Source organism: Thermothielavioides terrestris, chromosome 1, assembly GCF_000226115.1.
Source record: "Thermothielavioides terrestris NRRL 8126 chromosome 1, complete sequence".
Lineage (NCBI taxonomy): Eukaryota > Fungi > Ascomycota > Sordariomycetes > Sordariales > Chaetomiaceae > Thermothielavioides > Thermothielavioides terrestris.
The window spans coordinates 4,364,084-4,377,111 of NC_016457.1; the positions used below are offsets into that span (position 1 = coordinate 4,364,084).

Sequence of the window (13,028 nt, forward strand, 5' to 3'; positions counted from 1 at the left end):
CGCAGGAGGACTCGAAGAAGATTACCAACATGCATCTAGCCAGTAGCCATGGACAACACACGGCCTTCCATGGGGTGCAGTGTTTCAAGCCATTGCGCTTTTTGGGAATCACTTGACGTTAAACCGTTGGCTTGGTTCGAGGTGAAGCTCAGTCACAAACGAGCCCGGAAGTCAACTTCGAAACGAGACTCACATCAGGGCTATCCCGAATGGACACCACCGCAGATTACATAAATACCATATCCTACATTTAGATGCATTTCCTCCCAACCATGCTTCTCCCTCCTGGTTGTCGTCCTCGCCCGACCCTGCCACCCCACGCTCTCTGGGCCATGGGGCCGGCCGGCTGCCCTCGAACTGCCTCCTCACCACAGTAGGGGCAGTGAACACAACGTAACCAGAACAGTCGGCATACATAGTATCTTGTGTGTGCACACCTCACGCGTCAGGTATCTTCGGCAAGGAAAGGATATGCAAGCCGAGAAATAGAGGCTAGCCAATGTGGAGGAAGATCGAGGGCCAGGATGGGAGAGATAAGGAGGATAGAACCTATTGGCAATGAGAAAGGCCAGCGTTCAATGCAACTAGGTACCTACACCCCCCTACATGCATACTAGGTACCTTATAGCGCATGCTCTGCTTATGCCTTGCTCGTACTCCGTCACTTCAACGTATACACCGGGCCCTTCCTTCTAGGAGCCCCGCTCCTGACAATCAGCGCGCCGACGCCCTAGTCTGTTCCTTGATTTAAAAAAATCCCGGTGGAGGCGTAAGTAAGCGTGTTGGTCCAAGCAGGCGGCGACCTTTTCAGCCCCATCCCACCTTCCTGATGCCGTGCGAATGCTGAGTTACAGCATCTCAACAGGGCTATTCTCTCGCGGGGCCGACCTTAGCCGCCGTCCCCAGCGGTCAGAATATGGCCTGCCCAGAGAGCCCGGAATCAACACACTCTCATATGCATCCCGGTGGGCGTCAAGACATAAGACCCAGCCCATCAGCCGAGATAGATTAGGCGAGCTACACGCGGCTGCTTTCGCGGAGCGCATCCCTCCAAGGATGACGCAGTCCACACATGACAACACGCGAGTCACCACCACGATGACCACCAACAACCCAGCTGACCAACTACCTACCTGCCTACACGTGGAGGTACGTGAGTATGGAATAGTGCCACTGGCTTCGGCCTGCACTTGTGTACACACTACCAATTTGCGGAGTAATTATCGCAGCGCTACATGAGCCGCTTCCGGGCGCACCACAACATCTTCGTCATTCAGCCGAGAGGGGCGAACAAGAACACAACAACAGTGCGGAGCCTCAAAGCAACCATCCAAAGCCTCGTCGGCCACACAACAACATTCCCCGTAGACTCTCGCATCCTATTGGGCAGTTTTCTCTTCACGGGAATGGTTCTTTCACGATGCTCGACCCAACAGGAGTTGAGAGCGAGGTCACCCCTCACGGTGCACGCAAGGTTGACTGGGCCCAGAGCCAGAATGGGAGACAGTGCCCGCATCCGGATCCGGTATCTCGTTCCAAACGTAATGCAGCGGGATCCATGTAGATTCCGCACGTATATATGCATGAGCATGCACATCATATGCATATGCACAGAGATGCTTGCTTGCAGACAGGCAGATTGCAGTGTCGCGAACATCCCCGGAGGGGAAGGGGCAGATCAACCCACGATCTTCCCCGTGTCTCCGGTGAACAACCCCGTGGCCGGCGGCTCGGCCTGGGCCAGCTCGGCCAGCTCGGCTGCGCCATTAACACCTCCATCGCCCCCAACAACAACAACAACATCCCCCGCATTCCCGTCCCCATTTTCAAGCCCTTCTCTCACAGCGGCAGCCTTATTTTGGCCCCCAGTCGCCCCCGCCTTTTTCTCGTTTTTCTCGCCCGCCGGCAAAGGCGACGGCAAGGGCGACGTCGACGTCGCCGGCGAAACCGGCCTGCTGGCCCCGCGGCTGGGCACGCGGCTGCCCTCGCCGCGGAGGTCGTTGTCGAGCCACAGGTGGGCGCCGGCCTCCTTGAGCAGGCGGGCGGCCTCGGCGTTGCCCATCTTCTCGGCGAGGTACAGCGGCGTGTTGTTGGCGCGGTTGCGCGCGTGCACGCTGGCCCCGCGCGTGAGCAGCTCGCGCAGCACGAGCGGCTCCGGCCCCACCGCCGCCAGGTGCACCGCCGTGTTGCCCGCGTAGTCGGCCCGCTTGAGCAGCTGGTGGTTCACCTCGTCGCCCTCCAGGATCTCGCGCACCGTGCGCAGCTCGCCGTTGCGGATCGCGTAGCCGAGCGCCGTGAAGGCCGTTTCTGCCACGATTGCGCAACGCGGACGGGTTAGCGGAGGTGGAAGGATGGAAAGCGAGAAGGGGGAAGGGTGGGGAGCAAGAGAGAGAGAGTGAGAGGGTGTTTGGGAAGGGAGAAGCAAAAAGCTTGAGTCAGTAACATACCGGCCGCGGTGAGCCTGCCGACGGCGGAGTCGATGGTGCCCGCCGGGTGGGAGAAGGACGGCAGCGTCATCTCGGTCATCTCCCCGCGCAGCGAGTGCGCCATCCTGGCCGTGATGTCGGCGTACGTCAGCCCCGGCAGCGCCAGCAGGTAGGACAGCTTCGTCAGCGCCGCCTCGGTCGTCAGGTCGTGGCCAAACACGACGCCCGCCCGCCCGAGCGCCGTGCCGGACGCGTACAGCGGCGAGACGAAGCCGTTGGTGCACTGGCTGACGTTGACAATGACGATGCCGCGCTCGACGGCCTGGCGGAACACCTTGGTCAGGCTGCCGTCGACGCCGCCGGGCGCGTTGCCCATGCCGAACGTCTCGAGGATCAGCCCGCGCAGGTTCGGCACCCGCAGCACGGAATCCACCATCTCGGGCTTGATGCCCGGGAAGATGCGCAGGCAGGCCACGTGCGCCGTGTCGAGGTACTTGGTCACCTGGAACTCGGCGATGCGCGTGGGGCGGCGCACCAGCGACCAGTTGACGTCGACGCCGAGCGACGTCACCTTGGCCAGCGGCTCGCAGTTGGGGCTGTCGAACGCCTCGAACGCCGAGGCGGACACCTTGGTCGTCCGGTTGCCGCGGAAGAGCGTGTGGTGGAAGAAGAGGCACACTTCGGGGATGACGAAGGTGCCCGCGATGATGAGCGAGCCGAGCAGGTTGTCGACCGCGTCCGACTGCAGCGCGAAGATGGAGGCCTGCGAGCCGGTGAGCACGACCGGCTTGCCGAGGTCGGACATCATGAAGGAGAGCGCCGAGGCGGTGTAGGCGAGCGAGTCGGTGCCGTGGAGGACCACAAAGCCGTCAAAGTAGTGGTAGTTCTCCTTGATGGTCATGGCGATCTCGGTCCAGCCTAGGGACGAGATCGAGCTAGAGTCGAGGAGCGGTTGGAATTCGAGGATGCCATAGCGGATGTGCCGCGAGTAGGTGCTGGGAGGCGTCCGCAGGCTGTCGAGCGCCAGCTTGACGCCGTTCTTATACGCGTGGATTTTCACTGTGCACGGTTAGCAGGTGCAAGGTTTGGGTGCAGGTATTCTGCGACCAGCGTGCGGTTGTCCATCCAAGACGAGGCAGAGGCACGCCGTGCGTGGAACCATCATCTAATCTGGCCTGCAGACCAAAGCCCTTCTCCCTCCACATCTGCTTCTTCTACCTCGGTTTCCCATGAAAGCGGTCCTGGTGCGTACCTGGAGGGGAGTTGTCGTTGAACGACGGACGAGGGGCCATGGCATTCTCGAGGAAGCCCGCCATGGGGACCAGCCCATCAACCGAATCCCGCATGCAGATTGTGCCGCCCGTCATGATGATGAGTACCCGGGACTCCGGGTAGAGCGATCCGGGGCCTTTCCCCTCCGTGACCATCGGTCCCCTCATCTTGCTGGAACTCTGGGTTTCTCGACCGCCACAGCTGTTTCCAAAATGCGACGAAAACTGCGTCTGGTAAGGCTGAGCCTGGTATGTATAAGTGATAAGGGTGCTCCAGAGGTACCTAGGTACGCAATGAAATGGGTCGCTGGATACTGCTAAAATTCTTGGTCAATCTCGAACAATGATTTCCTCAGTCCCTGTCACCGATGAGGAAGGCCGGCAGGTCCCGGGATGTTCCTCTCTTCGTCCCAAGTTTCCCATAAACAACCAGAAAAAGCAGTCCAAGCCGGCCTTGCAGCACCGATGACAGCATGAAAACAAGCTAACAGGCCGAGGGCTTGCAGTCACGCGCTCCCAGACCTCCGAAGCTGTTAGCTAAGAAGAACGGGCAATTGCGGATCTTCCAACTCGGACGGCGCAGCGAGGAACAAGGATCCTGGAGACAAGCCGGTGGCAGCCGCAGGGTCCTCGAAAATTCCATTGCAGGCCCTACAGTGAGCCACCGATTTCGGGGGTTTCCCGCCTTCGGACCAGGCAATGCAACAGTGCATTTGCTCGAAGGGGTGCTTGAAGATGATACGAAGAGATAAGACGGCATCGTCGGCAGTTTGGGGCAACCAACGGCGGCGGCAAGCGCACGGGTGAGCAATTGATAAAACATCCGCTGTGCATGCCGAGGTCTCTGCAGCGGAGGGCCATTTGCGGGCCTGATAACGGAAGGGAACTGCCTTGTGGCGGAAATGGCGGTGGAGGATTGCGTCGCTGAACTTTCGGATCAATCAATGCTGAGTGCTTCCGACGAAGGTCAGCGGAGATTGACGCAGGAGTTCAGTAGGTAGCTAAGGTTCAAGACCAATTTGGATTTTCCGGGCTGAGCTGGGCAAAGGCTGGCTTTATATACCGAGCGTGTGCTGTTTATGTCGTGGGTTGCCGTGGGGGCTCACAGCGACTCACGCCGCTCCCTCCACGCCTGGATTCCTATCTGGGCATCGAAATTGAACAGGGTTTTATATAACCTGTACCAAATGGCATCCATTCCCTGTTCACTCGCAATCCAATGAGGTTCCCACGCGGTGTGCCCTCCAGGGCTCTCAACCAACTTGGCAACCAAGTTGATTCGACATCTTTCACGACGCAGAGTTCAGAAGGCATCTTTGCGGTAGAAAAGGGGGGAGAACCCCCCCTTAAACCTAACAGTAGCGTAAGGATTGGGCAGTGAAAAGTTTAGGAAGCCGAGCTCAACAACGTTTAAATGCGGGGTTTTGGGTTCTTAATGGGCGCGGATGTCCAGGATGTTCCGCTGCCTCTGTTCTTCTGGCTCGGGGAAGCTTCAATCACAATGCCTTTCGAATGCGTTCTGTTACACAGAGGAAGCGAGGAAGGAGGCTTCGCTTCATTTACTGCACTTTGTCCTCCAGAGTTGACTTATCGTTGCAGCGATTGGATGCCACAGCTGTGCCGTCTTTTGGCGATAGCTTCCGTGTCTTGGCGGTAGAGTTGGACCCCAGGCTTTCCCCGTTTAGCTAAGGTAGTGTACATATGTCCCCTCACAGTGTCGATCCTGAATTGATATGGAATGGTGATATCGATATCTAGGTACTGACTTCGTTGTCGGCTTGCGGTATATGTAGGATCATCAACGGCCGCTTGACGTATCTCGAAAACGTACCCGAGGGCGGAAGGAAAAGTGGGTATTTTCGTAGCCCTCTAGGAGAGAGGGGCATAAAATTGCCGGACACCTACCCAAAAACCGGACACCTCCCCACCCAATTTTGTATGTGATCACGTCCTGGCACAAGGTATTGCAATTCGCAACCGCATCAATTCGACTACCCTACAAATGCGTAGGATAGCTTAAAAAGCTTAAAAACGTAATAAAATTCGATCTAGATCAAATTGAAATATGCTTATATAATACAAGGCTGGCTTACGTGCTCTAACTGTACGCCTCGACTGCTCCCTTGACTACGCGCCCCTAACTACCACCTACTTACTGTAAGGCAGCTAAACCTATAGATACTAGCTCGCTATTGCTATCTAGGCGTATCTATATATATAGCAAACTATTACGATCCTCCCCGGCTATAGATTCTTAGTATTGAGCTTCCTACGCTATGTACTTCCTCGCCTTGTATACCTACCACTTTATAACGATCTTATTGATCCTATTATAGGCTAGTTCGCGAGCGCCTTCGGCGTTGTAAGTGCTTCTATATAGTAGAGGCGACTTGGTATTATCGTTGGCATTATCGTCGCTATTATTATCGCCATTATCGTCGTTAGATTATATCTAGGAGAGGCCGTTATCTTCATCGGTAAGTAGCTCCCATTTATCGCCTACCTAGATATAGCTCTACGTTAGCTATAGCTCTAGCACTGGGAAATCGTATAGCAGTCGCTCTAGCCTATAGGTATCTAGTTCTTTGCCTATTATATCGATAAAGAAGAAGGGCTTAGATAGAGGATCCTCGCTATACTATATATTAAAGATTGAACAGTCGTTAAGATTAAAAGGTATAATGTCGTTGGTCTAGCTAATCTTTTTAAAGAATTCTTCGAAGGTTGCTATCTATAGATAACTATTGCCTATAACCTTATTGCTTAGTATCCTTTTCCACTCTATCTACTCCTTCTTAAGCTCCTTTTCCCTAGTGTATATAATGTTCTTTACTACCTTACGAGATTTCTTAGTAATAGCCTCTATATATCTCTGATTATAAGTAGCTTATATACAACGGATATCTTCGACGGATACACTAGTAATAATAGCGCTAAATAGCTAGACTAAACGGCCCTTAGCTCGCTTTACAACGTACAATGCTAGCCGTTGTTTCTTATTAGCTACAAATATAGCAAAGTACTCCTATATAAACTAACCTTCTTTGATGTAGAGAAGTGCTATAGATGCGTAGAATAATAAGATGTCGATTGATAATGGTGGTGGATCGAAGATCCGGGTGGCGGTGCGCTAAGAAATATATGCCTATAGAGTAGAACACGTATATGCACCCCGCCTGCCCGATCGGGCCTAGCGTTGTAAACTCTGCAACGTAGGGTGCGGGGCACCCTTATCTAATCTACGTATATAGATATATAGGTCATATGACCCCCCTATTCCTCCTGCCCTATATCAAGTCTGGGCCTATAGGAAAAAACGGCAATGCCCTTATTGCCTTGCTTATCTAGATCCTCTATATTATCAAATACCCTTCAATCGAGCGCTACAACGTAAGGCTAGAAGCGTAGTGCCGGATTGATCTAGATAGCGGTCAACTGACTTCTTCTATATCTGGTTGTTATCCGTAGGAATAGGGTTCTTACGAGGCCAGCTACGCTTATAGGCCGGTCGAGATGCCTGATTAGGTGTAGAAGGCTTATCACGAAAGACTAGGCGATCTAGATAATTGTCTTTGTAAGCTTAGTATTCGTCGATTAGGCGCTATATATAGTGTAGCTTATATATAGTCTTCTAAACGCTCTCTTTTTAGCTATAGCTAGTCTATTTGATTAGATATTTAAGGCCTTTATATATAACCTTGTAGTTAAGGATTATATTAACTTCGTATTTATTGTCTAATTCGTTATTATTAGAAGAGCAGTCTAATTAAGAGTCGACGATTGGGCTAGGAGGCGGTATATTATAGCTGAAAGGATCGTCTTCCTAAGGAGCTAGGCGAAGGTGAGCGATAGAGATAACTAGGTAGATACCTATATTAGCTAGGAGATCTAATTTATACGCTAGATAGCCGACGTAGCGCTTGATTAGAAAAGGTCTAGCGCGCTATTGCAAGTACTTTTAGGACAAGTTGCCTAGGAGATAGTAACTGTGGTATAGGTGTAAATAAACCTTGTCGCCTATGTTAAACTTAATGTTATAGTGTTTACTATTGTAATAGCGTTTAGTATATACTATTGCAAAGTCTATATTCAATTGAGCATCTTAGTATAGAGTATCTTATAAAGCTAGGATAGTAGCTAGCTTAGTAGCGGCCTAGTTAGTAAGAGCTTCCAACGGTCTAGGAAGCTTAAAGCTAAAGAGCTACTTATAAAGCGAGGATTTAACGGCTTTAGTATAAGTGTTATTGAGGTACTATTGTAGAGGTATAATAATATCTAGCCAATTGCCTTTAGAGTGTTCGAATATATAGAAGTAGATTATAATTTCTATAGTCTAGTTTTTATACTTCGAAAGGCCGTCCGCTTATAGGTAGTAGGATATTGTTATTAGCAACTTAGTGCCTAGGGCCTTCTAAACGCCTTGCTAAAGGTTAGAAGTAAACTTATAATTATAGTCAGAGATAATCGTAGTAGATACGCCCTAGTCGCTAAGAAGCAGTTAGCGAATTAGTATATACCTCTATTCCTAAGCCGAATAGCTGGAATTGCCTAGAATAAGGAGGGTACGTTTTGATAACTTATAAGACACTATAAGCAAGCTGTCGAAGTGCTTATAGTTTGGGAGCTACTAGGGCAAACCGGTAGCTAGGAGCTTCGGAAGGCCTAGAATGAAATCAATAGCGATAATGTATATTGGTAAGGTATTAGATAGTCGAATTAGTTAATAGTTACCTAGATTAAGGCGACGATCCGTTGTATTGACTTAGTACTTCGGGTATAATTTGATATATTTCTTAACGTTATAGGTTTTATAGGCTATCGATATACCTTGTAAGTCGTATAATATCCGTTTAGTGCTAAAGTGGTACTTTTTATTGTAGGTAGCTTCTAAGATAGTTTAAATTATTTTATAAGGTATATAGAGCGAGTATAATCTATTAGGTCGAATGTTATAGAGAAGGCTATCTATAAGGATAAATAGGAGGCTAGGCTAAGAGAAAACCTTACTATTGTCCTTAGTGGCTAATTCGACATTAAGATCTTTGATAATAGCAGTATACTTAGCGTTATAAGAGTATATAGCTACGAAACGAGCTTAGAGGTCGTTATTTAATTTCGCTTCTACGAAGGCGAACTAAATGTTGTCGAGGACTATGCCGTCGTCGATAGAACTGTTCTTATAGTTTAGGTCGTCCTATAGAGCCTTTAGACGGCTAAGCGTATTAGATATAAGATTTAGGTGGCCTAGAAGGTGATAAATCTCTAAGTTATATTATAAGAGATAAATAGAGGCGTTGATAAGCCTATAATTAGCTCGCTTAGTGAACGATATATCTAAAATAGTCTAGTTGACAATGCCTTTTATAGAGGCGTAATCTATAAGGACAACGATAGGCTTATACGACGAATAGATTATAGTATATAGCTTCTTAACTACTTAAATAAGGTAGGCGACTTCCTATTTAGAAAGTCTATACTAGAGTTCCTCCTTGGTAAGGCACTAGCTTAGGAATATAATAGGCTAAACTTAAGTCGATAGGATAATAGTTCTAGGCTTCTATTTGTAGCTATCGGCGAGGTAGAACGCTATAATGCTAAAGCTACGCTCTAAACACCTATCGATCTATAGGAAGAGGGTCTTATTAGGATTAAAGTAGACTAAAATAGTTGGGTCTAGCTTATAGATAGTATTTTGAATAGCTTCGAAGGAGGCTTTCTCGATTGGCGTAGGTTCGAAGGAAGTCTTAGTATAATAGGTGGTACGTTTACTAGGGTTACTATATTGTACTTAGCTAGTAGCTTAGCCTTTCGTAAGCAGTACGGTCTTATAGTTTTAGAGAGGCTCGATAAGCTATATATAGTATAGGATTAGATAGTATAGAAATCTTAATATACCGATATACTGCTCTAAAGCCTTTAGATTGTTTAGAAAGGCGAGGTTCTAAAAGACGGCTATACAGTGCTTAGTATTAGTTAATCCGAATCTATCGACGTAGAAACCGAGAAGCTCTATACTAGGGTACACGATATAAGATTTAGCTAATACGATAGAGATGTTCTTCTTCTCGAATAGACTGAAGATGGTCTTTAAGTGCTTAGCGTATTCTTTAGTTATATTGCTAAAGATGATAATGTTGTCGATAAATACTTAGGCGAAAGAGGCGTAAAGGCAAAGCAACTGATCTATAAAGCGCTAGATATATATAGGAGTGTTGCAATAGCCTATAAGGTATACTTTCGGCTATTCTAATCTATAAGGGCTAATTAGAGTAAAGCGATTATAGTATAGAGGATAGATATTAAATTGGTAGAAGAAGGATATAGTATCGATCATAGTAATGAACTTCTTACTTTATAAATATACAATGATGTCCAATTAGAGTAGTAGAGGGTAGTTGTTAGGTACTATAACCTTGTTGAAAGTGTATAAATCGATAACTATATAGCCCTTGATCTTACTACGAAAGATATACTAAACGACAAATACTAGGTATATAAAAGGAGTAGCCTTCGTAGCCTATTTGAAGCGCTTTTGCTAGTATAGTTCGTCGAAGGTGGTATTAAGAACTTTATAATCGCGTATACTCAGAGGGTATTAGCAGGTATAGATCTTCTAATACTACTAGCCTTCTATAAGAGGTACTTATATTATATCTTCTTCGTTTTAGACAATCTAGCCCTTATCCTTCTATAAGCGGGGATAACGTTTAACGATATCGATAAATCGCTATACTAGCTTACGATCTTAGGCATATATATATATACCCTCTAAAGTGAGTATCTCTAGTAAGTTGGTAGGTATCTTGAAGCCTAGAGTCGAATGCTTCTCTAGTACTACCGGCTTACGGTTATCTATAGGCAATTTAAGGCTAGGATTGTACCTATTGATATAACTATTAGCCTTTAGTATAGGAGGTATATTATACTTATTAATAGAATCTAGGTGTATAGGCTTAGGGCTTGGATTATACCTATTGGTATAGCCTTCAATGCTAGGATCCTAGATCGATTAGTGTACTATAGGCTAGGCTAGCTAGCCTAGTAGGTACACCAATTAGTATAATATAGGTCTAGATTTGGATAAAGTTATTAGCTAATATACTACGTTGCTATAAGGCGTCGAGGACTCTGGTGGATCTCGAGAAGATGCTAGAGATTAAGACGAAATATCGCTTATAAGTTGCACTAAGTCTCCTAGAATAGCGTGAACTAGGCTATATATATCGAAGGTAGCTAATATACTAGGGTTGGTATACTGAATAGCGGTTTAAACTAAACTAGAGCTTATAGCGATAGACAATATAGCGGTTAAAGCGGTCGCTATAGTCAATACTATAAAGGCTATCTCCTAGGAATAGGCGATATAACTACTATCGTTAATATCCTTAATTCGGCCAATAGGGTAGCGCTTCGAAATAGTGAGAACTCCCTTAGTTAGGTTCTTAAGAGCTACTACCTTAGAGGTCTTAGTATTAACAACGGCGTTTAATGTAGTAGAATAGTAAGCGTTGAACATTATAGACTGACCTATCGGGAGAGGTTTATATTCTATAGCGATAAACGCTTCTTATTTAGGCTATAAGGTAACGACATATATAGTTTTAACCTTATATATATAGAGAAACGTCTAGGTATATATAGCGAATGGTATATCGAATCCTCCTAGGATACTACGTAGGCTAGCGATCTTTGTACTATAATCGATAGAGACTTAATATAGATCTAGGAAGTCGGCTCCTAATAGAAGGTTGGCGAATAGCTTATCTACTACCTAGGTAGACTAAGTAAACTTGAGGAAAGCTAGGCTAGTAGCGGTGACGCCTAATGTCACACACAACTATAGCAAGGGCACCTATAACTATACCGCGGTCAAGGGTAACGAGCGTTCCTTTAAAAAAGGGAACCTCGTCCGCAACCCCTTCGTAGAATAGTAGACTACATCAATATACTTTTATAATATATACTAGTGTTTAAAAGTACCGCCTTATTAGCTAATGAGGCTAAGAGGCATTGATCTTTCTTACCTTTATACATTTACCGCTAAATAGTTATCGAGCACTATCTACGTATAACAAGTAGTGCCTACTAACGATTTGAACCTATTCGCTTTCTATCAAGGGGAGCTAAATTCGGATCGGGAGACATTACGAGTTACGCCTAGTAAGTTGTATAGAGCAACGCCTAAGGCAGATAATACTCCTTTATAAGGGAGTAAGCTTTAGAGTATATAATCTATAATAAACTAGTTTACGACCTAGCTACTATTATTCTAGTACTAAGCACTTATAAGGAGTTAAAAGCTAGATAGATTTAAGCCTTATAAATGCCAACGTCTATAGGGATATATAGTAGACATTTAAGTTTATTAAGGACTTCGAGGTCACCTATAACGTCTAGTAGATAACCGCTATCAATCCTTAAAAACTCTAATACCTAGAAGCCGTAGTATCACTTAAAGAGGTATTAAAAGGAGATGTCTATACCTAACGGTATATCGAAATACTATACGTCGTAGAGTATCCTCCTTCTTAGATACTCGACAATTATATTCCTTACGCCTACTTTATAACCATTAGGTATAAAGTCTAAGTAGCCGTTAATAAAAACCTTATTTTAGACCCTAGGATCGAAGACGCTACCTCGGAGACTAAGGACTTAACCTAAGAAACGCTAGAGACTTTAGTACTAGAGAGTTAAGGACCGCTAAAGACCTCGAAGCCTTAGGGGACTAATGATTAGCAACTAGGACCAACTATACTGTTAGAAACATCGGTAAGAACTGGACGTAATCCAACTAAGAACTAGCTAGCAACTCTACTAAGCCTAACCTTCTAAAAGCAACTAGAAACCTAAGATATATCAACTATTCCTCAATAAGGACGTGAAACCTATATTATCAATAGCTATAATCTTGGTAGACACTACTAAGGACTACGAAGAGGATCGTAGAATCTACTACCTTAGAACTAACAACCTAAAGAGGAAGACCTATTATCTCTAATAGCTTAGCTAATTAGTGCTTTCGACTAAGTTCTTTAGCTATCGCTATAGATACCTAGCTAACTATCCTAGTACCTATCTAAGCTTTCTAGACTAGGTATAGTTATTTAGAACCTTAGAACGGAATATATAGACAATTTAGTCGATTTTAATATCTCTTTACTATTCTAAGAGATACTAAGTCTACTATATAGATAAGTAGCTAGACCTTTTGGACAAGGAGCTAGACCCTCTAGACAAGTAGCTAGAGCTATAGATATCTAAGCTACTTTCGCTATATAGGACTTTCTTACCTAGATGGCTAGAATAATAGAGAACCTAAACGTTATAA

The 13,028-nt window shown here is 46.3% G+C and overlaps 1 protein-coding gene across 1 annotated transcript; it reads right to left on the reverse strand.

Annotated features, from left to right (window-relative positions):
• Positions 1-2,266: 2,266 nt before the first annotated feature.
• Positions 2,267-4,052, reverse strand: THITE_2108414 (uncharacterized protein). Its single transcript, XM_003649612.1, has 3 exons — positions 3,981-4,052; positions 3,679-3,922; positions 2,267-3,485 (listed from the first exon to the last, which is right to left on the reverse strand). The coding sequence occupies exons 2-3, from the start codon at positions 3,863-3,865 to the stop codon at positions 2,335-2,337; spliced, it is 1,338 nt and encodes a 445-aa protein (XP_003649660.1). The 5' UTR covers positions 3,866-3,922; positions 3,981-4,052; the 3' UTR covers positions 2,267-2,334.
• Between the last annotated feature and the right edge of the window lie 8,976 nt (positions 4,053-13,028).